Source organism: Aplidium turbinatum, chromosome 12 (genome assembly GCF_918807975.1).
Source record: "Aplidium turbinatum chromosome 12, kaAplTurb1.1, whole genome shotgun sequence".
In the NCBI taxonomy this organism is placed as follows: domain Eukaryota; kingdom Metazoa; phylum Chordata; class Ascidiacea; order Aplousobranchia; family Polyclinidae; genus Aplidium; species Aplidium turbinatum.
In genome coordinates, this window is record NC_137483.1 from 13,222,436 (window position 1) to 13,249,736 (window position 27,301).

At 38.0% G+C, this 27,301-nt stretch overlaps 3 protein-coding genes across 4 annotated transcripts in view; 1 reads left to right on the top strand and 2 right to left on the bottom strand.

Annotated features, from left to right (window-relative positions):
- Positions 1 to 1,117: 1,117 nt before the first annotated feature.
- Positions 1,118 to 27,301, bottom strand: part of LOC145781138 (solute carrier family 2, facilitated glucose transporter member 5-like) — a 177,474-nt gene continuing 151,290 nt past the window's right edge. Inside the window, exons 2-12 of one of the 2 annotated variants that reach the window (XM_082592900.1) lie at positions 9,473 to 9,558; positions 8,922 to 9,053; positions 8,363 to 8,515; positions 6,999 to 7,110; positions 6,229 to 6,350; positions 5,700 to 5,800; positions 5,191 to 5,338; positions 4,758 to 4,952; positions 3,279 to 3,426; positions 2,161 to 2,318; positions 1,118 to 1,776 (exon numbers count right to left, since the gene is read on the bottom strand). In XM_082592900.1, coding sequence (XP_082449026.1) covers positions 1,609 to 1,776; positions 2,161 to 2,318; positions 3,279 to 3,426; positions 4,758 to 4,952; positions 5,191 to 5,338; positions 5,700 to 5,800; positions 6,229 to 6,350; positions 6,999 to 7,110; positions 8,363 to 8,515; positions 8,922 to 9,053; positions 9,473 to 9,484 — 1,449 coding nt within the window. In that variant the 5' untranslated portion in view covers positions 9,485 to 9,558 and the 3' untranslated portion in view covers positions 1,118 to 1,608. Of the gene's footprint in view, positions 1,777 to 2,160; positions 2,319 to 3,278; positions 3,427 to 4,757; positions 4,953 to 5,190; positions 5,339 to 5,699; positions 5,801 to 6,228; positions 6,351 to 6,998; positions 7,111 to 8,362; positions 8,516 to 8,921; positions 9,054 to 9,472; positions 9,607 to 27,301 lie in introns of those variants that run through there. The other variant, XM_082592901.1, reaches the window with a different exon arrangement.
- On the top strand, positions 14,675 to 23,395 carry LOC145781441 (solute carrier family 2, facilitated glucose transporter member 5-like). Its single transcript, XM_082593222.1, has 11 exons — positions 14,675 to 14,839; positions 16,101 to 16,232; positions 17,224 to 17,376; positions 17,766 to 17,877; positions 18,547 to 18,668; positions 19,212 to 19,312; positions 19,649 to 19,796; positions 20,029 to 20,223; positions 21,028 to 21,175; positions 22,269 to 22,426; positions 23,090 to 23,395. Exons 1-11 carry the CDS (start codon positions 14,828 to 14,830, stop codon positions 23,249 to 23,251), a joined length of 1,443 nt encoding a protein of 480 aa, XP_082449348.1. The 5' UTR covers positions 14,675 to 14,827; the 3' UTR covers positions 23,252 to 23,395.
- Positions 24,694 to 27,301, bottom strand: part of LOC145781439 (ATP-binding cassette sub-family C member 5-like) — a 29,384-nt gene continuing 26,776 nt past the window's right edge. Inside the window, exon 26 of the mRNA XM_082593221.1 lies at positions 24,694 to 25,390. Coding sequence (XP_082449347.1) covers positions 25,277 to 25,390 — 114 coding nt within the window. The 3' untranslated portion in view covers positions 24,694 to 25,276. The remainder of the gene's footprint in view (positions 25,391 to 27,301) is intronic.

Genomic DNA, 27,301 nt, shown 5'->3' on the forward strand with positions numbered 1-27,301 from the left:
CAGCTGTTCGTCCATTCAGTTATGCAGTTTCATGTTTGTTTATCATATCCTGGGTTAGTCTGAGTGGAGAAAAGACAGTCTCAAAAACCAATCTCGTTAGAAGTCGAATACACAAGAATGGTGCACTAACGATAAAGAACCCGTTGATATGCCAGCAGTTGATGGTCTATCCCAGAGGTCCGGAACGTAAGGCTCGCGAGCCACATATGGCTCTTTTGATGGTGACATCTGGCTCTCCGATATAATCTAAGATAGCACTTCTTGATCTGGTAACTGGCTTGAAATTAGCGCTGACGCCGTCAGTTTCTTTAAGAGCTGACCATGGACTTCTAAATAGTAGCATCTGGACTGGAAACTCAGTGGGCAACATTAGGCCAAACAGTTGGTACAACAGTTGGCCAACAGTGGGCCAACAGCCAAGTAACTAACCCTGTTGGCCCACTGTTGGCCAACTGTTGGACCAACTGTTTGGCCTACTGTTGCCCAATGAGTTTCCAGTCCAGATGCTACTATTTAGAAGTCCATGAGCTTACACAGTACTTTACGCCGCGAAGTTTTTAGGCAATTCGCGTTAACGCTGACGTCGTCAATTTATTTCCTTGACGCGTACAAACTGTATCTACATTTTACATTGTGATGCAAGCGACGAACGTGCTGCTAAAGCGAAACTCAATCTATTGTACTGTATAATTTATGCAAATTGCAAAGGACTTTCCGAAGTTGCTTTAGTTAGTCATCTGAATAGTTTACACAACTTTGCTTGAACAATGTTGCAAAGTGCTTTATGCCGTACGTATAAGCACGTGACTGACGGCACGCGATTAGTTTGAAAATAATTTATCAAATGTTGTTTTGTTTTGATCGAAATATGTTTTTTCGCATACAACATTAAGGCATAGACTGCTTGAAGTAGTCTATGATTAAGGATAGATTCTGAAAGCTACCTTTTCAACTATTACGTACCGATTTATTATTTTTGCAATTTTTTCTGTTCCTTTTGATGATCTTAATAAAGTGAAACAAGCTCCTAGCCTAGTAACTTAATTTGATGTGTATTCAAAACATAAAGAAATTAGACCTAAGCCAAAATTTTTTTTGAAAGTACATGAAACGAATTAAACGTTGTGCAAAAATAGATAGAATGTAACGGCGGTTCTCAACCAGGGGTCACAAGACTTTTTCAGGGGGTCTATAAAAGTTTTCGAGTTTGCAACGTGATTGATAAATTACGACATTTAAAAAGTGGTTGTGCTTTATTTGTAGGTCTATATTACAGCGAATTTCAAACTGCGCTTTGTGACGCCTTAGTGCGCTGTTTCAAATATAAAAGGGCCTCGCACGAAGGGGTCCGCCAAGACGAAAAGGTTGAAAACAACTGGGCTACAGGCACAGGTTACGCTTTACCACACCAAAAACATTGTTTTTATTATGTTCTTAGTTGCACAAATGAACGAGCTCATATAACCAAAACGACGAGTCCACACTTTCACCTTGTTTGCAAATTTGCAAAAGAAAAAGTCGACTAACAACACTTTAGTTTTAACAGTGGTCGTTTCATTAGCCTACGGGCACGGTAGGTAACATAGGCTAAAGTTTGAACCGTGACGTTTACACTTGCGTATCCACGATGAACGGGACTTTGTTGCGCTTGGCGTATATTGCTTGAATCGCAAGGATTGATTTTCCTTTCGTTTCCGGAACGACAAAGTACACAAACGTCATGATTCCAAGAACCAATGCCAGGAATGGCAGAAACACAGCAAAAGTGAGGTATATCTGAAAATAAAATAATTACAGCTTTAAGTCTTTTGCATAGTATTAAACCACCTTAACAAAGTAGGCTAACCTTAACAAGGCATAGAATAAAGTTATTTTAGTTAAGCTTATCAGAATATACAGACATAGATCAGCAACAACACTACATTTAACATTATTATATGACTAGCCGAAAACGTTCGCTTATTGTTTTTTTGTTTTTATAGTGTTAAATGTAGTGTTGTTGCTGAGTTATGTCTGTTTATGGTTTAAAAGAGTTACCTCTCTACCCAAATTGTATTATCGGAATATAGTTGTGAAAAGATCTTAAGACAACCTTGTTACTACAATAAAAACTCTCGAAAAAATTAATGGTATAGAAAAAATGAACCGCGCGGTACTTACAAAGAGATACTGTGATATGAATCCAACTACAGCAAAACATGTCCACAAGCAAAATACTCCAATTGTTATTGCTGCTGGTCTAGAGGACTGGTCCAACAGTTCAGGAACAATAACATATATAACCGGGGCTGGACCCACACAGAAGCCGTAAATGAAACCTGTAAAACATTTGCATAAGTCGAAGCAAGCATTGCCAATGAACGGTATTGGAACAATCAATAGGCTTTAGTGTTAACTTTTCATTTTCGGCTGGGGTAGAAAATTTCAGTGAAGTAGCAATACAGGGTAGGCTTTTCAATGAGGTTTTTGTGATGTAGAATGGATTGTTAAACTTTCAACGTATGAGCATGATTTAGCCTACCTATATTGCAGGTTTAGACCACATGGCAACATTTAGCTCTTGTACACTTGATCTAAATCTATACAGTAGCGCAGCCAAGGCGAGGTGGGAGTCATCCCCATATGAGACCCGTCACCCGTGTGACGGCAAGATATTTAAATTGAATATTATGAATACGGTTATTATAGATACAATTATCACGACGTCACAGATCACACATGTACCAAGTTGAAGTGACTGCCACCTCCCCCGTGTATGACGTTAATACCATCTATGACCCACCAATAATAGTAATATTATTATTCAAATAAAGGGTGATGACTCTCATCCATTTCTTTTCATTACACTTCCACACATGTTATCCATCTGAAGTAAAATCTTCTTTTATGTATAATACTGCACCAACCTGATAGCCAAGTAGCCAACCAACGCATTTCAACGTCGGCTTTCTACTGTAAGTAGGACTCTATAAGTGCATTGACTTCTTCAATGTGTATGCTACATTACCAATTTCATTAACAAATAGGCTACAATTGTACAATTTTGGTAGAGAGGTGACCTTCTTTGTTGCTTGGTGACTTTCTCTTCTCTGTCTACAATTAGTGTAGTAGCAACAATTTGAAGCTGGGAATTGTTTCTATTTTACAAATTTATGTTTTGCACGACATCATGAACTAGTATTTGGCAGAAGCAGCTGCAAAGATTTCAACTTAACCAGAAAAACGGAAGAGCAAAACAAAATGACATAAAATTTAAGTATTTTGGAAAATATTCTTACCAACAGCAGCAACAACACTGACATAAGGAAACCAAAAAACTGCAGTATTCAAGCCCGATGAAATGCTGTAAATTACCATGCATATGCTAACTATTCCATAACCACATAAAAGAGTAGTTTTTCTTCCAAATCGTTCCATTAAAAAGCCCTAGAAAAACAAACATCGTGTTACGGATTTCCCACTGACCTTGTATATTGACTGTTGTACCAAAAGTTTTCAATTTCTTGCGAAATTAGTAGCACTATGACTAGCTTAGCACGACACAGTTAAACTCAGTCTTTTTGGTTTTAGCTTGCTGCTGTTCGTAGATAGATCTGTCGTTTTGACATCATTTGGTAATGGCATTTTTTTAATGTCCATTTAGGAGTACTTGATTGTAATGAACCAGGCCAAAGTTCACAATTTGTTAGTAGGCAAAAATCTCCAAAACACATCGATATTGATGCTTTATTCAATAATAAAAAAGCGTAGGATAAATTGGGGTAGATAAAATTCTCATCAACCATGCTCGGTTTGTTTTTCAGTAGTGCTGGTGGCTGACTTTCTTCATTAAGATATTAGTTCTCTTTTCTTTGTTCAATCTGTCCAGTGTCCATCGCATTTTTTCCCTCCACTCCGATCTTTTCTTCGTTATTCTACACATGTTGTTTTTACGTTTCTTTTGCACGGCCAAGATACCTCGTCCTATCCATCTGTTGATCCTGTCTTTTTGAGGAATCCAAGGCTTCAATGAAGCATGTAAGCTATCGTCCTATACAATATCTGGTGTTCCATTTCTGTGATGACGGACACACAGCCAAAACAGCACAATAGGCTTATTTAGAAAGAGCATGCACAAATGCAGTATTTTTTTAAGGTCTGATAAGATTGTTCTTGATTAAACTAAACCAGCAAAATTACAATTAACTAAAATTTTCGTAGCAATCCATATTCTTTGGCAAAGGATTTTTGTTTGTGATAGCGTTTTTAATACAACACTTCTTCGCATTTCACCAAGTTGTAAGGACATGAAGCAACTGGTGTGCTTTCTCACACAATACTTTTCAATAGCCTTACTTTTATTTCGAAAACACCCTCTTAATTGCTGAAATCTTACCAAATTCTCCATTCCTATTAGTTTCACTAAAAACCGAAGTTTATTGTTTTTTAAGGTAATGTTAAAAGTTGACAAACGTACTGTATTCGTGTATTGTATCAAGGCCGAGCTTGAAAGTTGGATGGGCAAAAAACTAGTTTACATTTCATTCATGCATGTTTCAAATAGAGAAACCATGAACTGCAGAATAGGCTTATCTTCTTTTGCTAAGCTATTAAGTTAAATATAAGATTCGCTTAACAATGTTTCGTCGGCATCCAGAATCAAAACAAGTTTTTCTTTACTCAAAACATGAAATTACTGTATCCACTTTTGATCAATGAACCATGAACTAAATTAACAAAATGTTTTTGTGAAGATCACACTGTAACTTGTCACCAACCGAGCAAAATGCAACTAAGATTTGGCCGATCAAGACTCCAATGGAAACGTAAGGAATAACAGCTCTTGCAATCCCAGCAAGGGCAAATACTTCGCTCAGGAAAAACTGTATGGCATTCATCCCGCATATTTGAAAGGCAGACATGATGACGATTGTGGATAGAAGTTGCCATCTCACTCGACGACTGGTAATCACCTAAAAAGGCCAGTTAAGTTTAAATAACACAAATTGAGCCGTAGGGCTTGCGTTTGCTTGAACAAGATGCTGTGTAATAGAAATGTCAACCTTTGCAAAAATATCAAGCAAAAAATACAAAGGCAGAAATCGCCAAAATTCTATGAATTGACTAACAATAGAGACCTAACTTACAAAACATTTCACTCAAGGCAAAGTGGTAGGCCTATACTCTATATCGCATGTCACAGCAGCTTACTTGTCTGATTGACATCACTTTTATTTCAGAAGCTTTTTTTGCCTGCTCCTGTAGAGCCAGTATTTCAGAGCTGACGTCATCCACGCCTCGAAGTCTCTGAAGGACTTTGGTTGCTTCAACTGGGTTGGATTTATCCAGAAATAACTCTCTGTTATGTTTCAATGTTTAAAGTAAAATCTGAACAGTTGTGGCTAATTGATAAATCACTGCTTTTAATTTAGTTCTGTGCCTATAAACAGGCTTCTATACATAAGATGTTCCCACTGATGCGTAAATGGGAAATTGCATTTAGCACAAAAACAACTTTCTGCTATGATCTTAATATTTAGCCTACATAAAATTCAAAACTGAAAATATCAGAACACACTTGAAGGAATGCATTTGCATTAGAAATATAAAACTGGAATTGCCTAAACGTATCAATTGAACTGAATGCTACCAGTTATACATGAACTCAGCCGGCTGCATAGGTTATGGTGGCCTACTAATAACAAATCATTGTGTTTTGCCTCGGACTTTTTGGAAGCAAAGGAGAATAGAGCAGGAAAATCACTGCAGGTACTCCTGATATTCCAAGAAGATAAGGCCAGCCATGACTTGAACCAAGAATCTGAATAAAACAATTTTACAGCTCAGTTATTTGACGGTTAACAAGCTAGTATAAAATAACCACCATCTCGACACAAAGAACTCGATTAATTTTTGTTTAAGCTCACAACGCATTTTTCAAATTTAAATTTTGAGGACTTTCCATCGATTTCAACTTCAAAGTGCGAAGCATCATGTGAAGTATTTCAAATTCATCATGAAAGTTTTATACTGTAGCAATTGCAAGCAGCATGGTTTAGGTTAAATAGCTTCTCAGCCTTGCAGGACGTTGAATCAATGTCAAAAGGAGGGAGTGTGTTAACTGAGTTAAGCTTGGGTACAAATTTAAGTTCGAAGCTTGATATGTCTAATTGTCTACGTTAGAAAAGTATTTAAAGTCAATAAAAAAAATTAACCTAAATCTTTTGAAAAATAAATGAAAATCATCACTTGTTCCAATCCAAGGATATTTCCAAACGCCATTCCAGTAACTACTGCAACAGTAAAAAGGCCTCCTGCGGTGCCCCTGCTGTGACTGGGCATTACTTCGGAAACGTACATGGGTCCCACGCCTGCATGTTTAAAATATTAAATTTACCACATAGAAATTTGAACAAATAATATAGTTTTTCATGAAAACCGTTTCCTATCCAAGAAATACAGCAGTAGGCCTACAGAGATAGGCTGACGATGCGTTTACTTTGAAATCCACTTTTCAACTAGCCTACGAAAGAGCGAATAATTACTTAATTAGGTTTTGCTGAAAATGACGTTTGCTTTACACACAAAAGACTTTGTTACTTTTTTAATGTGCTTCTGTGCGTTGTTTCAATGAAAAGTATAAATTTTGTGGTTTTTGAGCCTTTTGCATTTAATACTATACATGCGAGTATTAAGGCCCGGATGCTCATTTTTTGTATTTGCTATAGGCTAAATTGAATTAGAAGTAACAAATGAAGTTCAAGTTTAAATAATTGGTAGATACTTACCAGCACTATACTCCTACCATGTATGAACTAATATTATAAAAGAAATTGTGAAATATGAGCAATCAAAGTTAGGTGGGCCTTATTAGCTGAAGGTACATTACAAAATTGACGTTTCAAATGGTAAACCATTCATTTGGCCTGTAAAACATACCGACCGTCGACCGATAATAGCTTTGACAGAGATCCAAGGGTATTTTTGGACCCGGGGTTATTTTACCGCTCAGGACTTACCTATACCCACAGCACATTCAAATCCAAGTAACAGTCTACCAACGATGATGCATTCGAAAGAGTTGACGACCGCAGAAATCCCCATGAGAAGTGAAGCAAGTACGCAGACAAACTATAATAAAAAAACATACGAAATCATTATTATTCCATTATTGTTGAAGATCTCTTGGATTGAAAAGAAAAGTAATAACAAAGTTCTGGAATTGGAAAAAAAACAGAAAAAAGATCAATGACAGTGCAGTTATAGAAGACGCCAGATGAAATTTGTAAGGCATATTCAAAGACTTGGGGATTTAGAAAAATTTACACTATTGACAGCGCCGTAGCCAGACCGCAGAGCAAGGGGGGGGGCAACTTTTTTTAGGGGGGAGGGGCGAAAAAATTGAATCATTATAATTGTAGCTGTTGCTCGAGAATGTTGGGATTTTGCCAAGGGGGGCGAGGCCCCCCTCGCCCCCGGCTGGCTACGGGCCTGACTATTGATCATAGTAGGCCTACAAGGAAAAAGAAACAGAGATAGGCAAAGATTAACTTATTAAAACGACTGTAGGTAAAAATCCAGAAAGAAAGAATCCAGAAAGAAAATATCCCGAATAGAACAAAAAATCTTGAATGGAAAATATCCCAAATAGAAAATATCCCGGATGGAACACATCCATACAGGGAAAATGATCTACACTGGTAGCTGGCCTATAGCATTTTAAGGAAAGAGTAGTTCCCACTTATTAAGCCCACCTAGAACCGGACGATTTTGGACCTAATAAGCGGGTGGGACTGTTAACCGTGAATATAAATCGGTAATTTGCAGTGGGGTAGATTACAATTGTATTGGACATTGTGTAAGTGTTTCATAAAATATCAACAACATTACGAAATCAATTTTTGTTTTTACCGTGTTAGCCCATTAAAAATATCGTAAGAAGTTTTATGGCATGGTCAATTGGTCATAGGATCAACTTTGATAAAAAAAAAACAGCAATAGGTGTAAGTTCAAGTTAATTTGCAGAAATGAAAATGCTCCGAATGATGTGTGAAAAATCCATTAAGGGTAAAACTAGTTTTGGACTTGTCATCATGGTCGGTTTAACCTTTTCTTTATTTCATGAAACCTGGCGTTTGCTCTGCTAGCAGGAATCCGCAAGAAGTTGCTCCCCTCCATCAGTCTTAGGCCAACCACCCTTATCGATTGTCTGCAAAATCCGCAAATTGCAACCCTTCTCCCCCTTAAAGGCGGACGTCTTTTATGGACAGCCCCTTGTGGTAATATTTTTCACTTAGATGGTCGGAAATAAAACATGAAACTGACCTCAGAATTGAGCTAACAAAATAGTCGTCTATGGAGCCTATGAAGATACGTTTACAACCTGGATATAGATCAAAGTGTTCCGTCTTCCAAACCTAGCAACCAGCTTTCGTACAAATGGAGAGCCGATCATTCCACCAATAGGAAACATCGATACCGTTAAAGCCCACAAAACATTTAATGTTCCGTCATCTAATGGTCCGGCGCGTGAGATCTGTAGTAAAGACAACATTGTGCAAGCAGTGCATTGTGTCATTCAAGTCTCTTTTTTGGTCAATGACAAAACTTTTCTATTTACACTCGACATAACCTCAGCCAGTAGCAGATTTAGGGAGGCACTTGGTCACGTAGCCTATCACGCACCAGCCACTTATTGCTGCCTCATGGAAGGTCGTCGCTGGAAGCTGGGCAGACAAACGACCTACAAATCTACAATTTATTTTGTTTTCCTTCTTTAATGCACAACAAAAGATCGAAAGCAGTGTGCTGTGTAGCATGACAAAACCACAATATCATTTTCCCTTTTCTAAGCAAGATATGAATTGATCGAACACCGGCGCCTGATTGGGCGGCTACATGAACAAACGAAACGTCATCAACACACTAGATGTGACACCAACCGTAAATGACTGATTGTAGAAGTTTCGAATAGGAGTAACAGCAGCATTAATTGTTCCAATGCTGTATCCGTAAGGAAATAAAAGACAAAATGGAGTAAATATGGATGTTCCAAATGCGTACCACGTAACCTCCTGCCAAAACAGCAAAAACGTTACGATCGTCATTGATATGTTTTGTTCATATCAATTCTTCTGGCAAATCATATCCGCACCGTAACTAGGCCTACTGGATTTTGCTGCTACAAAAGTTTATTTCAACATTTGTTTCAGTCAAATTGCGCGTGTTTAAACAAATTTTTCTTTTGCACTCCCACAAATGTTTTAATCCCACTCGGTTATTTGTTTTAATTTTTGATTTTGTCGCTTCTACGTTTTTTTGAATGTATGCTTTGTTTGGCATGTAACATTTTCGCTGTGATGGCCACAAGGCCACAAATACTAAACTATCACATTTCTATTTTCTACGTAATATTGCTGGCTTCGCAGCCAGCAATCCTTTCAACTAAAGTCTCATAACAATTAACATATTTCTGCAATTAACCACAACCTACCCTCTTGAACATCTTCTAACGGCAATATTTGGTAAAAGTCACAACTTTTAGTTCTTTCTTGCATTCCAAAAGTAAAACTTTGCAACCTAAACGTCAGAACAGTTAGAAAATACCAAATGCTAGAATCATAGACAAACATTGTTTGCAGAGTGCAGAATATGTCTATTAAAAAAATCTCCACCCAAGCATGTCGCTTTGTTCATGCTGTAAGTTAATTGATGGATGTGCAAAGGCGATTTCTGACTTCAACTGGTAAGCTACACTGCCACAAGCACATGCAAGCACTTCGTTTGTAACTCTACTGTAGGCTATATAGGCGGAAACATTGCTGGTTTATTCCATATGACCGAGCAATGCCAAGCACGGTGCTTTTAATACGAAACATGCAGCAGACATTGTTTGTCGTGTTGGAAAGCCAAAGTAACTTTCAGAAATTAAGGCAAAATGTTGTCTGCAGTTCTGTCACTTCAATACTTTTGTATCCATGATAATAGGTTACCGTTACAGTACCTAATTGTATAATTAGTTTTTTTCTAGCTACTGTTCTTGATGAAAGAAAATACAAAAGATAGGCCTACCAGCTGTTTTTGATGAACAACCACGCAAATGGCTTGCAACTAGCACCTTATAACAAATATCATCAACATTTTAAGTTTTCTATTCTATCCACTGCTGAATTCAGCAACTTACAGTTTTATAACTTACATAACACAATCCACATCTACTGCATTTGGCTACATAGCCTGCAGCGTGTGCAATGTGCAGACATAATCAAGCTTTATCACGCTGCTTAATTGTATCCAATTGAAACAAACCTAAACCCCGGCCATCTGCTAGTTACTGCTACACACAACCACGCAGAAATATCACCAAAGCAGCGGCTAAAATCAAGAAAGCCATTTGTACGCGCTGCACAAGACCTTCTGGCAGCCTCTGGTGGAAGCCCTAGCAAACAGTGGTGCCACGAGGCGTGGTGTGAACAATGGTCAAGCAGCACATCCCCACTTCGCCAAGTATTCAGATCCCCGCCTGAGAACCAGCTGGGCCATGGCCTCTCTAGACTTGCCTCATCAAGGCGTAACCGTTTGCTCACTGGTGTTGTACGCTATGGTGCAGACATGTTGCGTTGGGGCTTGGCAGAGAGTGCTGCTTGTGAGTGTGGTGAAATGCAGACGGCCAGTGGCGTAGCCAGGGGGGGTTTTGGGGGTTACAACCCCCCCTTTGGCACGCGTGTGACGTCACGATATTGAGAATGATGCTTTCAGTCTAAAAAAAAATTGCCTAATTTTAAACAAATCTGCATTAAAAGAGCGAGTTTTGCCAATACCAAACACTGAAATATCTCAGCCTGTAAGTAGCAACTAGAAAACATAAAGACTTAGCTTTATTTCCGAAAAATACCGAAAAAAACATGATCTAATGCTTTTGCTATGCCACCGGACAGCACCATTTTACAGGAATATTCATACCCACATTTTTGTTGAAAATGCTCTCAGAATGCACCAAATTCAATGTAATTTTTCAAAATTTTCTGGGAGAGGCCCCCCAGACCCCCCGCTGCTGGGTGTCCCCCCCTTTCAAAATTCCTGGCTACGCTACTGCAGACAGCAGCCCACATTATCAAGGATTGCCGGCTATACAGACCTCCTCATGGAATGGAAGGCCTAGTTTTTATCGATGACGACACCAGGCAGTGGTTAACCAACGGATGCCCTGACATATAGCGACAACACGAGAGAAGAAAAAAGTACAAAGCAGTTTCTTAGGAATTCAATTCCAAAATTCAACTAAAAGCTGTAAAAAACAATATATAAACTTTTTTTTATTTAAATTCATTTCAAAATGCTCATTATCTAATTTCTATACTGCGTAGAAGTGTGACATCAGTTTTTCACATTGCAAAAGCTGTCAATTTGGCCGTTTTTTTTCTTTGTTTTACCTGCTCTCCTGGGCCGCATCGAAACGGGCTTTTGCCTGAGGATGGGTTTCTTTTATGTCCGGTTTTCTTTCTTCATCCTATTATTATTATTATGACTGCTCATCCACATCAATATTGGAACTGGAAAATTCAATCCACAACACTTTTCATTAGGCTGTCATTCATTACTACATGTGTGCTTCTCTCTGTTTTATTTTTGTTTTTGCTATTTGTTTTTTGGGTTTTGTGGCCGTGTTAACTACTGATATATAGCCTACTACATGATTTTCCATTCAGGCACGTTTTAAACCTTTCAAGGTTTTGCCACCTTTTCCCGTTCATTAACGTGCTGGTAGGTCTATATCGATTTTTGTAGTTAGTATCTTTTTTGTCCCGGACGCGTTAATGACAAAAAATAAAATGATTGATTGGTTGGTTTTTTAGCTTTCTTTATTGAACAATATCTACGTTCTACAATATACTGTGTATAAGCTACGATGTGATTAAGACTCAATTGTGGGTACAGGAAAGACGGTTGGCTGGAGTTCTTGTTCAGCTCGAGTCTTGCGCTGTTCCCGTTATTTGACAGCAACGGCGTATACGCTGTTTCTCGGCAGATTGTGCAACTTTAGAAATAAGACTGCGCCATGTTGATCGTTCTGCAGCTGAGCCTTCTCAAAAATCAACATCGATAGAGAATTTTTTTATGGAGGCTTTCAACGTGTATTTAAAGCGTTTTCTTTGACCACCCACTTGGCGTTTGCCGTCAGTAAGTTCTTCTTACAATATTTGTTTTGGATTGCGATGGTTTGGCATCCGGTAGGAGTAATTTGCCCATCTAATTTGTGCCTTCTTTATGATGGTGAAAGTGCTGGGCATGTTTGCTTTACTGAGAACTTCGGTGTCTGAAACTTTGTTTTGCCATCGAATCTTAAAGAGTTTTCGGAGGCAGGAAAAGTGGAAGTAGTTCACATGTCTTCCGTGTTTCTTATAGTCGAGACTTCACGCATAAAAAAGGGTGAAGTCTTACACACGTTAAACTTCAATCTACAGAAGAAGATAGGTGCTTTGGCGATTTTGTTGTAGATTTCCACATCAAAGGTGCTGTGTTAGAAAGAGTGCTCCCGAACTAACTTTTGAAACTGACAAACATGAAGTTTCTCATCAGAAATTTATTACAAGCCCAGTGGCCGACTGATTATTGTTGCTACAATTGCTTCTGGAAGGGATGAGTTCGAATCCGGGTCATACCCAAGGCAAAAATGATAGGACCTACTATTTTTAAATCCTGCGTAAAGTAGAGAACATGAGTTGGGGTGGTAAAATGCTGGAAAAAATATTGCATTCAAAACGCATAAATATTAAAAAAAAAAAGTGATAAACAATATAGTATGCAGCGTACAACATTAATATCGTACGCTCAATGCACTTGTAAGTGAAAAGAATGCGGTTATCGTAAAATATCTTTTAAAACAGGTTTGAGTGAGTAGCCTATATCAGAACAATTTCGTGAAAGAAAATATTTTGAAATTGTGTGACTGACTGTTTTCGATTTCATTTCGCAGAAAACTCACGGCTGCTCAATAACAAAGCAATGAGTTTCTCTTGAGCATTCCGGTACTTTTATCATTCTCTTTTCATCAACAGTACTTTGCTTATCTGTGTTGATATGGAAGTAAATATTTTCACACTTCGTCAACTGCGTTTGTAAAAGTTTATGGCTAACTTATAAGCCATAATAGCTTATTATCCGCTGTGATACAAGCTGGCATCGTGCATGTTAGGGGATAATAAATTTATCACATTGAAACGTTCAATTTAAGGTTGTATTTTTTCACATGGTGCTATTGCAACTATGCCTACATTGCCTAGGCCTATTTCTACCTGCAAGGTGGTTTACTGTAGACATGGCTCCCCTACCTATCATTCTACTGTAATGCTTTCTTTTCTGTTTGAGCAAGATTTTTGAATCATTCTTGTGTCTTGTTTATATAGTCACATCTACTCTAAACAGTTTGTAGCAGCATAACGGGTGTAAGAAGTAAAAAAAAGAAGATTAAGCCTACGGTACATCATTTGTAGCCTAAATCAAATATAGAGTTATTACTACTAAACCCTTGACAGCCTGTTTCACCTAAAGGAGGATCATCAGAAGGTCCTTATTCAAATAGAATCTTAGCCTATATATTCAGTTCAGTTCGTTTTTATTTCTGACCATCACAACGAAAGAAACAATATATGACAAACATAGCAGAGGTCTAGAAAAAAGTAAAAGCGACATAATATTGTAGGGCGATAGGCTTCAATGATAAGACTAAGCAATCAAACAAAAACTTTGAACGGTAAACAAATAAACGAAAAACGACCAAATTGACAGCTTTTACAATGAGTGAAAAGGCTGATATAACAGTTCTATATACATAAACATTTTAAGATAAATTTTAATGAAAAAATGTTTAGGTGTCGTTTTTTTTCAATTTTTTAGATAAATTTTGGAGTTAAACTCCCAAGAAACTTCGTTTTACTTTTTTCAATCGGACACAAGCAGCGTGTAAAACTCGACCATTGAAGCATTTCCGCTGCGTGTTCATGACAAGGCATTTTCACATTGCACTAGCCTGTATGTGATGCATTGGAGGCAGATTGTGTTACGTAAGTTTTTAGATTGTCAGTGGCTAAACTAAAGTCAGCAATGGGTAGAATGGCAAACTTAAAATGTTATTGATATTTGTTATAAGGTCCAGATTGTGTTACGCAAGTTTTTAGATTGGCAGTGGCTAAACTAAAGTCAGCAGCGGATAGAATGGAAAACTTAAAATGTTATTGATATTTGTTATAAGGTCCTGGCTGCAGGCCATTTGTGTGGTTGTTTATCAACACCAGCGGGTGTCTTTTGTATTTGCTTTTATCAGCAACATTGTTGCAACAGCACCTAGAAAAATTAATCATACAATTAAGTATTATTGTGGTTACAAAAGTATTAGAGCAGCAGAACTCCAGGCAATATTTTGTGTAATTTTCTAAAATATAACTTCGGCTTCCCAACACGACAAACAATGTATGCATGTTTCGTATTTAGAAGCACCGTGCTTGGCTTTGTTTGGTCATATGGGATGAAGCAACAATGTATTCGCCTATGCAGAGTTACAAACTAAATGCTTGCAGGTGCATGGTTGCAGCATAGCTTACCAGCTGAAGTCAGAAATCATCTTTACAAATCCATCAATCAAATTACGCTCCTCTTGCATGAGCAAAGCAACATGCTTGGATGGGAATTCTTTCAATGGATCTATTGTGCACTCTGCTAAGAATGTTTGCCTACGATTCTAGCATTTGGTCTTTTCTTACTGTTACGACGTTTAGGTTGCAAAGGTATATTTGTGAGATGCAATGAGGAATTAAAAATTGTCAGTTGTACCAAATATTGCAATAAAAAGATGTTCAAAAGGGTAGGTTGTGCTTAATTGTTAGGCCTATGTGATTTTAGTTGAAAGGATTAGGCTACTGGTTGAGAAGGCAGATGTGCGTGTAGTGTGCGCCAGGTCTACATTGGTTACTTACACCACGGTTGGTAGCTTGCGAGAACCATGGGTAGTGTAACGCATTGACGAATCAATGGAGCCTACACGTATCAAAAATTGCTCACTCAATGATTCGTTTAATCACGAAACATTGTGCTAAAAATAGTGCAAAGTATTAATTTTTTTTATTTTCTGCATAAGCCTATGTTACGTGGCTGCTCTGACGCATACGCGATTACTTTGGAATTGTACGATTTGTGCGGAAATATTTAGTTTAGTATTTCTGGCCATCATAGCGAAAATTTTACATGCCAAACAGAGCAGACATTCAGAAAAGGCAGAAGCGACTAAACTCAAAATTAAGACGAATATAGCCTTGTAGGATTAAAATATTTGTGGGAGTGCAAAAAAATTGTTTAAATCTGCGCAATTTGATTGAAATTGCCAATTGTGTGAGCCAGTGTTTTTAAACCGGTACCCATCATGTCCCCCTAAGAGGGCCACGAGGTTTTAGAGACCAGGAGTGTAGGCCCTCACTAGTGTCACCCTCCAAAAAACACCCAAAGACAAGACCCAACTTCAGCAACTTTAAATAATCATCAAAGTTATTACCGTACCTTGAGTCCCCTATCTCCTGTCCAAGACAGAGAAAATAAAAGGCCTTCTCAGATGATTTCACAAGCGAATTTTGTACTAATTGTCTGATTTATTGCATCAACAATTAGGGTAGTATGAATCTTTAACTTTGATTCCTTTCGTTTTTGTTCTATATTTTGATTGTTTTTATTTGATTTTGATTCGTTTCTTCGACTGAGAACAAGTTTCGCATCGATAGCGTCAAGCTCTTTGGCTTTAAATTTTGCAAGTTTCTACTACAGTACATTTGTATTGGTGAACAGGGGTCACAAATTATGAAAGCTTAAGAACCACTGATGTAAACTATAAGCATGTTGTATGGCTGTATACTATGTAGCTCAGCCTAAGCCCTAAGCTATAATGGCCGATTGCTAACATCAGAAGTCTACCTTCACTGTGCAATTTATTGTCTCCTCTTCACACATGTTGAAATAAAATTTTTGTAGCAGTAAAATCCAGTGGGCCTAGTTACGGTGCGGATATGATTTGCCAGAACAATTGATATGAACAAAACATATCAATGACGATCGTAACGTTTTTGCTGTTTTGGCAGGAGGTTACGTGGTACGCATTTGGAACATCCATATTTACTCCATTTTGTCTTTTATTTCCTTACGGATACAGCATTGGAACAATTAATGCTGCTGTTACTCCTATTCGAAACTTCTACAATCAGTCATTTACGGTTGGTTTCACATCTATTGTGTTGATGACGTTTCGTTTGTTCAGGTAGCCGCTCAACCAGGCGCCAGTGGCGAAATTTTTTTCCCACGAGCTTTCTGTCTCATTGATTCTAGTCACTCTAAAAGTAAGATTTTCCGAAAGTGTTTTGAGAGATTGGTTGATTCAGATTGCGAAATAACTATTTCCCAATGAAATTCTGCAATGATAATAAAATATAAGCTTTCCTTAACCCTACTTTTTTTGAAAAGCTCTTGTGCACCGCAAAAATTAATTTAAAGAAGAAAAAAAGTTTGACCTCGACGGGCGTCGAACCCTCGTTCTCACGAACAATAGGCGGAGGATGAAATCACTGAACCAACCGTGCCAAGGAGAAAATGTTGCATTCACACGGTTTTAATACAAACTTTTACCAAAATATGCAAATGAGACAGAAATCTCGTGGGAAAAATTTTCGCACGCCGGTGTTCGATCAAGTCACATCTGTTTTTTCTTCGTGTACCATGCCTGTTCTAGGCTTATGCGTTCATGCATAAAAGTTCTTTCGATTTATCCCGGTATTTAACTATTAAACACTGTTGCGGTTGTGACGAGACACAAAAGAGAAAATGGATCTAACCATATTGTGGTTTTGTCATCATCCACACTGGTTAAAATCTTTTATGGTTGGTATTTTAGGTAGTTTGTGTACGGCTTCCAACGATTTGCACTTCTATGAGGCAGGAAGTGGCTTGTAACTTACTGATATAAATGCAATGTGCCTTAAAATTGAAGCTGGATTAATTAACTGATACACGAAATTCTCGTGTTTATTTCAACACCTTAATTACTCAAGTGTGCATTTAAGAACCAAAGTTGAGCAAATGCCCCCCTGGACCCTCTGCTAGCTGAGGTTGTGTCGAGTGCAAATAAAAAAGTCTCTTTCATTATTGCCCTCCCAAAAAACTAGACCGAAATAATGAAATGCTTGCACAATGTTGTTGTCTTTACTACAGATCTCACGCGGCGGACCATTAGATGATGGAACATTAAATTTTTTGTGGGCTTTAACGGTATCGATGTTTCCTATTGGTGGAATGATCGGCTCTCCATTTGTACGAAAGCTGGTTGCTAGGTTTGGAAGACGGAACACTTTGATTTATATCCAGGTTGCAAACGTACCTTCATAAGCTCCATAGACGACTACTTTAGCTTAATTCTGACGCCAGTTTCATGTTTTATTTCCAATTATCAAAACGAAAAATATATGTCAGTAGCTAGCATAGCCACAGAAAGCAAGGGCTGAAAATGTACTCCCAGACAGCAAAATCCGTCGTTTTTACCTTGATTCAACGTTTGCAGACGTTGTATCAATATAAAAACGACGAATTTTGCTGTCTGGAGATTATGAAAGCAATATGCACGACAGTTAAGCAGCAACTGTGAATCAAAATCGAAACACAATCACGGCCTGACACAATGTAGAAATGTGCTGACTGCTGAAGCTAGTTGCGTTCAATAGAATAATTATGCTTTCGTATGCGCTTTTTTATTACAGTTTGTCTGCGTATTTGCTTCACTTCTCATGGGGATTTCTGCGGTCGTCAACTCTTTCGAATGCATCATCGTTGGTAGACTGTTACTTGGATTTGAATGTGCCGTTGCTACAGGTTAGTTCCGGACCCTAACATCATCTCGGGTCCGAAAATACCTCTTGGATCCCTGTCAAAGCGATTAATATGAATGGTTTACCATTTGAAATGTCAATTTTTTTATACGAACGACAAAACTCTTTGTCATAGTAAACTGTAATTACTCTTGCATACAATCTTTCTATTTGCAATGTTTTGTTGAATGCGCAATTTAAAACTCCACTTAATTTTTTGTTCGTTTTGCCATAAATGCACGATCTTTGATGGTATACAGTAGACTTACTTATAGGCCTACCATACAGCTCATGCGTCGCTAGCTTTTAGCATTAAAAAGGTCAAAAAGTTAAAGTTTAAAAACTGACAGCCTAAAAGGAAGGATTCCAAGCATACTGCTGTCTGGTGCCGATAGAAGTCCAGCTTTTGGGTCAATCTGATAACTAAGAATCCAGCTGATTTCTATTATTTGGCCATTTTACCTAAAAATTGGATTCTTTTCAGCATCACTATGCTTGAAATCCTAATCAGTCGCTCTTTGGTAGTTGGAATATGGATCACAAAGTAAACACATCAACAGCCTATCTCTGTAGGCCTACTGCTGTATTTCTTGAATATGAAACATTCTTCATAAAAAACTATATTATTTGTTCAAACTTCTATGTGGTAAATTTAATATTTTCAAATACGCAGGAGTGGGACCCATGTACGTTTCCGAAGTAATGCCCAGTCACAGGAGGGGTCGGGCAGGAAGCCTATTTACTGTCGCAGTAGTTACTGGAATAGCGTTTGGAAATATCCTTGGATTGAAACAAGTGATGATTTTCATTTATTTTTCAAAAGATTTCGGTTAATTTTATCATTGACTTTAAATATCTTTTCTAACGTAGACAAATCAAGCTTCGAACTTAAATTTGTACTCAGTGAACACAATCCCTTCTTTTGACATTGATTCAACGTTCTGCGAGGTTAAGAAACAATGAGTTTGAAATATATTTAACCTAAACCATGCTGCTTGCAATTGCTACAATAAAAATTTTCATGATGAATTTTAAATACTTTTCATAATGCTTCGCACTTTGAAGTTGAAATTGATGGAAAGTCCATACAATTTAAATTTGAAAAATGCGTTGTGAGCTTAAACAAAAACTAATCGAGTTCTTTGTCTCTCATTATCATCATCATTTTCAGCCTGTGAGAGCCCACTGCAGAGCGTAAGCCTTCCCTTTTTCATGCCAATTTACATGATTATGTGCTAGTTGGTACCAATTGGTTGTATCTTTGTCTCTAGATAGTGGTTATTTTATACTAGCTTGTTAACCGTCAAAGTAACTGAGCTGTAAAATTGTTTTATTCAGATTCTTGGTTCAAGTCATGGCTGGCCTTATCTTCTTGCAATATCAGGAGCCCCTGCAGTGATTTTCCTGCTCTATTCTCCTTTGCTTCCAAAAAGTCCGAGGTAAAACACAATGATTTGTTATCAATAGGCCACCATAACCTATGCGGCTGCTGAGGCTATGCATGTGTTAGCCTTCTTGGGTAATTCCAGCTTTATATTTCTAATGCAAATGTATTCCTTTAATTTGTTTTGATATTATCAGTTTTGAGCATGTAAATATGAAGATCATAGTAGAAACTTGTTTCTGTGCTAATGTGCAATGTCGTTCCCATTTTCTGATAAGGGAAAGTCGTATGTATAAAAACCTGTTTGTAGGCACAGAACTAAATTAAAAGCAGTGATTTATCAATTAGCCACAACTGTTCAGGTTTTACTTTAAACATTGAAACATAACAGAGAGTTATTTCTGGATAAATCCAACCCAGTCGAAGCAACCAAAGTCCTTCAGAGACTTCGAGGCGTGGATGACGTCAGCTCTGAAATACTAGCTTTACAGGAGCAGGCAAAAAAAGCTTCTGAAATAAAAGTGATGTCAATCAGACAAGTAAGCTGCTGTGGCATGCGATATAGAGTATAGGCTACCACTTGAATGAAGCGTTTTGTAAGTTAGGTCTCTATTGCTAGTCAATTCATAGAATTTTGGAGATTTTTGCCTTTGTATTTTCTTGCTTGTTATTTTTGCAAAGGTTGGCATTTCTATTACACAGCATCTTGTTCAAGCAAACGCAAGCCCTACGGATCATTTTGTGTTATTTAAACTCAACTGGCCTTTTTAGGTGATTACCAGTCGTCGAGTGAGATGGCAACTTCTATCCACAATTGTCATCATGTCTGCCTTTCAAATATGCGGGATCAATGCTATACAGTTTTTCCTGAGCGAAGTATTTGCCCTTGCTGGGATTGCAAGAGCTATTATTCCTTACGTTTCCATTGGAGTCTTGATCGGCCAAATCTTAGTTGCATTTTGCTCGGTTGGTGACAAGTTACAATGTGATCTTCACAAAAACATTTTGTTAATTTAGTTCATGGTTCGTTGATCAAAGGAGGATACTTTCATCTTTTGAGTAAAAAACTTATTTTGATGCTGAATGTTTATTAACATAGCAAAGGGGATCTTATTATTAAATACCGTAGCTTTGCAAAAGAGTGTAGGCTATATACAGTAGTCCTGTAGCTTTCCGTAGAAGTAGGACCTGCTCCATTTGAAACATGCGTGAATGAATTGTAAAATGTTTTATTTTTGTCCATCCAAACAAAGCATTGATGCAATACAATAGGCCTAAGTTTTAATAACTTTTAAAAATGCCTTAAAAACAGTAAACTTCGATTTTTAGTGGAGGATTTGCCAAGATTTCAGCAATTAAAGCGAAAATTTGAAACAAAACTATACATTTAGAGGCAATTAAAAAGCATTGTGTCTGAAAACTAATCAACGACGGTTTTATTATTTAAAAATGCATGAATATCTATGTGGTTTGGAAATTTCTGCCTACTAACAAATTGTGAGTTTTTACTTGGTTTATTAAAACAATGCACTTTAGAATGAACGCTATAAGAATGCGATTATCAAATACTGTTAAAAACACAGATCTACTGTATATCCGGCCAGCAGGCAGCTAAAATCAAAAACACCGACTTAAGCTAGAGATGCTTGAATTGCCGTGAGCAAACCTAAACCATGGTGTGATCAATTGCGCAAGATATTGAAAATGAATGCGCTACAATAGGCTATACAAGGGCGAACGGAAATTCTTAACACCATATTTATTTTCTAGGGCTTTTTGATTGAACGATTTGGAAGAAAAACGATTCTTTTATGTGGTTATGGAATAATTAGCATATGCATGATAATTTACACCATTTCATCGGGCTTGAATACTACAGTTTCTTGGTTTCCTTATGTCAGTGTTGTTGCTGCTGTTGGTAAGAATTTTTTCAAATTAATTTAATTTTATGTAGTTTGTTTTCGTTTTGCTTGCCACTTATACATGTTGTTGTTGGGCATAAATCTTTGCAGCTGCTTCTGCCAAATATTAGTCTGTTATGTGGTGCAAAACATAAATTTGTACAATAGAAACAATTCCTAAGTTTAGGTTTTAGTTAAATCTTTACGGTTACTTTAGTACGTTAGTAATCCTTACTGTTAAAACTTTACGGTAGTATACCTAAATTGAAATGCGTTGGCTGGGCTATCATGGTACAGTATTGCACATTAAAAGAAGAATTTCCTTCACCTCGATAGCATGTGTAGAAGTGCAATCAAAAGAAATAGATAGTCGTCATTATTCTCCAGGCAGTAAAATCCGTCATTTTTACAATGATTTAACGTCTGCAGATGTTATATTAACGTAAAAATGACAGATATATTGCTGTCTGGATATGGGACAACTGCGTCAAACTAATTCTAATCTACTTTAAATTCATCTTTAATTTTTGAAAACTTAGGTAGCTCTAATTCTAGCCAAATTTGTAAAAATTTGAATAGCTCTAATTTCGGTATGATACTAATCTAATTTCAAAATGCTAAAAATATTCTAGTGTCCATGTGTAAGCTATAGATTTAGATCATGTGTTGAAGAGCTGAGTATTGCCCAGTGGCAACGTGCAGTGGATAAGTCGTGCTTGAGCAACACATTTCAAGACAGCTCTTCGTTCACCGGCTTCTCATAAATAGAATAATTCACAGACAACAAACAACAACACTTCAACAACAAGAGGAAACTTCACTCTGCCTATCAGGCTATCTTGGAAACCGACCCTGCGTAAAAAGCCTCTTCAAGTATTTGAAACTGCAAGGCATAACCTGTCATAGGCTTTGTTATTCCGAGGACAAAGACTCAAAACAATCAAAAAAGTTTAGGAATCCTGAAATACATTCCACGCCACAGAAACCTCATTTTTCTACCCCTGCCGAAAATGAAAAGTTAACACTATCTCTATAGCCTAGGCTACCTATTGATTTCTGCTATACCGTTCACCTGCAATGCTTCCTCCGACTTACGCAAATGTTTTACAGGATTCATTTACGGCTTCTGTGTGGGTCCAGCCCCCGTTGTATATATTATTGTTCCTGAATTGTTGGACCAGTCCTCTAGACCAGCAGCAATAACAATTGGAGTATTTTGTTTGTGGACATCTTTTGCTGTAGTTGGATTCATATCGCAGTATCTCTTTGTAAGTACCGAAGGATATTTTTTCTGTCCCATTTATCCTTTCTGGAATTCTTTACTCTAATAACAAGATTGCGCTAAGAAACAGCTTAAAGATTTACTAACAATTTTTTTATAACCATATTCTGATAACTAAAATGAATTTATTCTAAACCTTGTTAAGGTTAGCCATGGCCACCTGGAGATGTGGCCTGATTTGTCACATTTTGCAGTTTTTGATTATAGCTACTGCGAGTGTTTGACTGACATTTTCTGAGATGTTTTTACTTTTTGCTGTCTCCTAATGATATAAAAACTTTTTGTTGCCTTTGGCAAGCAGTAGCAAATGAGAAAAAGTAAGTTGAAAAACGCTGAATCAGACTGTTAATTATTGAAAAATTAACAGTCTGACTAAAACCTTCGAAATCAAATTTTCTTTGTTTTTCAACATGTGAGAATGTTAAAACCTATTGTGTCATTTGGGGAAAGCAGTAGGCTAAAGAAAGCGTAAAAATATAATTTTTAGAAAAAAGTATTTAAACATTCGCCCAAAGCTAGCAAAATCTGGAAATTTTTGCAAAATGTGACAAATCAGGCCGCATCTTTAGGTAGCCATGGGTTAGCCTACTTTGTTAAGGTGGTTTAATACTTTGCAGAAAATCTAAAGTTGTAGTTATTTTATTCTCAGATATACCTCACTTTTGCTGCATTTTTGCCATTCCTGGCATTGGTTCTTGGAATCATGGCGTTTGTATACTTTGTCGTTCCGGAAACAAAAGGAAAATCAATCCTTGCGATTCAAGCAATATACGCCAAGCGCAACAAAGTCCCGTTCATGGCCGATACTTAACTGTAAACGTTACGGTTCGAACTTTAGTCAATGTACCGTGACTGTAAATATCAGTCTACGTGGGCTATCCTAATTGAACGATCAGTGTTGAAATTAAAGTGTCGTTAGTGGCATTGTGTTTCGCAAAATTGCAAACAAGCTGAAACTGTGGAATTATCGCTTTGGTTATATTAGTTTGTTGTGCACAGTAGGGTTGACAGGGGTATTTCAGGGACCATGTGGCCTAATCTTTCCAAGGGGCCTGCAAACTTGAAGAAATCACTGCGCATTCTTTAAAAATAGTGCGTTTTTTAAAAAGTGGTTTGATTTGGGGCCCGAGGATCTCATTGATATAGGGCTCAAATTGTCCTCTCAATGGCCCTGTTCGTGTTAATAACTCTTTTTCGGCTTGGTGCTGGTCTGAGCAACCACAGTTTTAAGAAACGTGTCGTCACGAGATAGCTCAGTTGCTTAGTGCGTGACTTCGTAAACGAAGAAGCTTCAAGATCAAGCGGCGCTGGTTCGACTCTCGGGGTGTGCGCTTGAGCAACACATTCTAAGGACTGCTCTCCATTCAGCGGCACCTAATGAATGGAATAATTTCCCGGCAACAAGACTTCAACAATCGGAAACTTAAAACTGTTTCTAATAATTTCCGTAACCGGCCCTGCGTTAATAGCCTATACAAGTGTGCGAAACTACCAGGAATAACCTATCAAGGCTTTGTCAGTCCGAGGATAAAGATTCAAACCAAACCAAACGAGATTAACAACGTTGGTACTGTGGCCGCGTAAACAGTTTGTCATTTTTCACATTTTCTGACGTCACTCATTCTTGCTTTGCTTCAAGGTTTTGGAATATGTATAATCCCGCCGGCTCAGAGTTCATTTCTGCGGTTCTCGCGGCGTTTTTGCCTCCCTTCATAACCTTTAGAACAAAATTCCTCACAGTGCTTGATCGCCTTCTCACATTGCGTTATATCCGTAGTTTTGCGATTTCCTTACATTGTGCATTTGTGAATAGGGATTGCAACGTCCCTAGCAACGGATCTCTAATTAAAACTAGGTTTTTTTTCTTAAAGCAGCTGCAACCATAGTGTTGCACTGTTAGGCTACTATTTTGGCTTCTACTATTACTATTGTTAACAATCCTTGCCCTAAGTCTCATAAACGAAGAAGGAGGAGGCAAGAGGGCCACTGTTTGTGCCAGCCACCATCAAGCATTGAGAGTTTTGTCAAAACATAACCGACTTTTGACTGTAGCTACAATGTTACATCTTACATCTTCCCACCGTTCACAACCCAACTGGAATCTTAATGGTTTTTACATTCGGCAAATGTGATACATTCGCGTCATGGCAAGGTCGTCATCTTCACATTATCGCGTCATCACCCCGTCCGTAGACGTCACACTTGTAGTGACCTGGTCTGTATTTCACACACTAGTACAGCCGCGTGGTGCACACAATTTCATATTTCGTATTCGGTCACATTGACGAAGCATAAATGCTGACACAAAGCAAGAAGGTATAACATATTGGCTTGTGCAATACAGAGCGTGCAACATCACACAATTCGTAAGGATGTGCACAAATTTCATGCACGCAGTAAACAAAGAAAAAAAGTGCTTAAAAATCTCATCACTGGCAGTAGGCGAAATAACTTAGTTGGTGTACTGCATTTGTTTTGTAATTACGCATAAAACAAGGTTGCGAACGCAAATAGCTCATTGTAAAATAAGATAAGTTATAACTTAGTAAAAATAGTTCTATTGGTTGAAGAATAGTAGAGTTTATAAAGATACAGCATTCCCAATATCACCAATAACATCTGTACTATCGTGTTGCAACTTACTCTCTCATTTCGGTATCGAGCAGGTCTCAACGGTTGCGTTTTGTCGCTTCTACCTTTCCTAAACCTAATGGCACGTGCGGTAATGATAAGGAAGTTACGAGCTGAATGGAATAGAAATATGGAAACTTTTCTTCATATTAATAACAACAACGTCAGTTTTAAGCAAACACCTGAACAATGAACATGTCAACGTTCATTCACGTTCAACATTTTCTTTGCCTTTGGTGTTGGACGCTGCTTGGACCATCTTAGAGAACTGCGACTTTGGATTGCTTAGTAAAACAACGGGATCATCGAACTCAGCCACCTGAAAATGGAATGAAAAACGTTACAGAAATAAATAAGTTTAGTAAAAGTAGCCTACTAAACAAGGTGTGATGTGTTAAACTAGTAATAAGTTAAGGTAACGCTGTATTCAAATATGCTTGAAATGGTCTAACTAAATATTATAAGTTTATAACACAGTTAGTTTGAAATTGTTAAGTTTTCTTTCAGTTGAAATATTTTGACATTTTTAGCGACAGAATTTCTATTTCTCCTATATTTATAGTAGTTGCTCAGATTATCGCTTCTCTTCTCCACTCCAAGATCTCTGCTCTCCCAAGAGAGCACCCCCGTAGACTGAAATCAAGACACCCATTCAATTTCTGATCAACGAAAGCGATGGACAAAACATTTCTGCGGCTAATTGGGCAGACTATAACTGGAACTCTCAATGGAAGTCAAACACCACCAGACTCCATTTGTTCCTTCCCGATGCCGACACCCGTCCAGCCGGTCTGACACTACAAAGACAGGTGTGAGTGCGCCTGAACCGTCTCCATACGGGTGTTTGGCTTTTCTGATCAACTATTCACCAATGGGGAATGGCTGCTTTTTGTACTTGTGGATGTGGTGCTGAGGAACAGACTGCAGACCACATCATCAACGATTGCACCATCTTCAAGACACTTAATGGAGTGGAAGGTCTGCGTGTCTTGGATGGTGAAACAAAAGAGTGGCTGCTCTCTAGTAGCCTTTCAGCATAGCCCGGAAATATCGTGAATCTGGAGTGGTAAAAAAGATGAACTCTCAGCCCCAGAGGCTCACACGACGACGAGTTACCGCTGCTGCAAACCAAGAATGGTAACGGCCTATATCAGGGCTACTCAACTGGCAGACCGCGATCCGAATCCGGACCTTCTGGGTGTTGAAGGTGGACCTCGGGCTTCTGGAAGAATAACCTCATTGCCACATGTCTTTGAAGGTCACATATCCGTCTCATTGCCACATTTTAGGGCCTCTTTAAACAGATTTCCATTGAGAAAAGCATTTTTTTGCGATTATCCAAGGAGCTGGGGGCTTCTCCCCCAGACCCCCCAACGCTTTGCCGTCTTCTCTGATGTGCGATCCGCACAGCTACACTACAAAGAAACACAATACGTTTTTTCCTTTTTTATTTCTTTGTTTGTGTCAGACAAAAATCCAAGTCGTGTTATATACTAGGGCAGGGGCGGGCAACTTCTCCAGTCGGCGGGCCAGATATGGGAAAATGAAGTACTTGGCGGGCCGGATTCACGAATTGCTACTTTAATCGCGTATTTATCTACTTAGACAAGAAATAAATCGTATGTAATGTAAACTTGAAGTTTAAAGCATAGAGATCAAAAACAGTATTTAATGAATTTATCAACAATTAGCGTAATGTTCTTCAATAGCTGCTGAAGTTAGTGAGACATCTGTGGTCGATTTCGGTAACACTTTCACTGCAAAGCAAACATAAGGCCTACTGCTTACGTTTCTTGGCAAAATCCATAGGAAAATATTTATTGTAAATTCATAATCTACTTTTAACTGAAAACAAAGAATCTAAAAACACAAAGAACTGAAAAATAGCTAACAGTCATTATTGTTTGCATACGTTCCCCGTTTAATTATTACACTACTTAGCCAAATTTCACTTTGATTTATTTTTCCGGCTTGAGGCGAGGTTTGAGACTGAAGGAGATTCTTACAAGAGACAAAAAAAAAGGATGGAGGGCCCGTTTATGACGTAACATAATATGCTTGTCACTTGACTAAAAACCGAAAACAAAGAGTCAAAGAACACAAACAACTAAAGAATAACTAACAGTCAGTATTATTTGACGTAGTAAGCAAGTAGTGGGTGATTGCGGCAGAGTGTGGCCGCGGGCCACATTATCATGTAAAGAGAGGGAACTGTCTGCGGGCCGCTCAA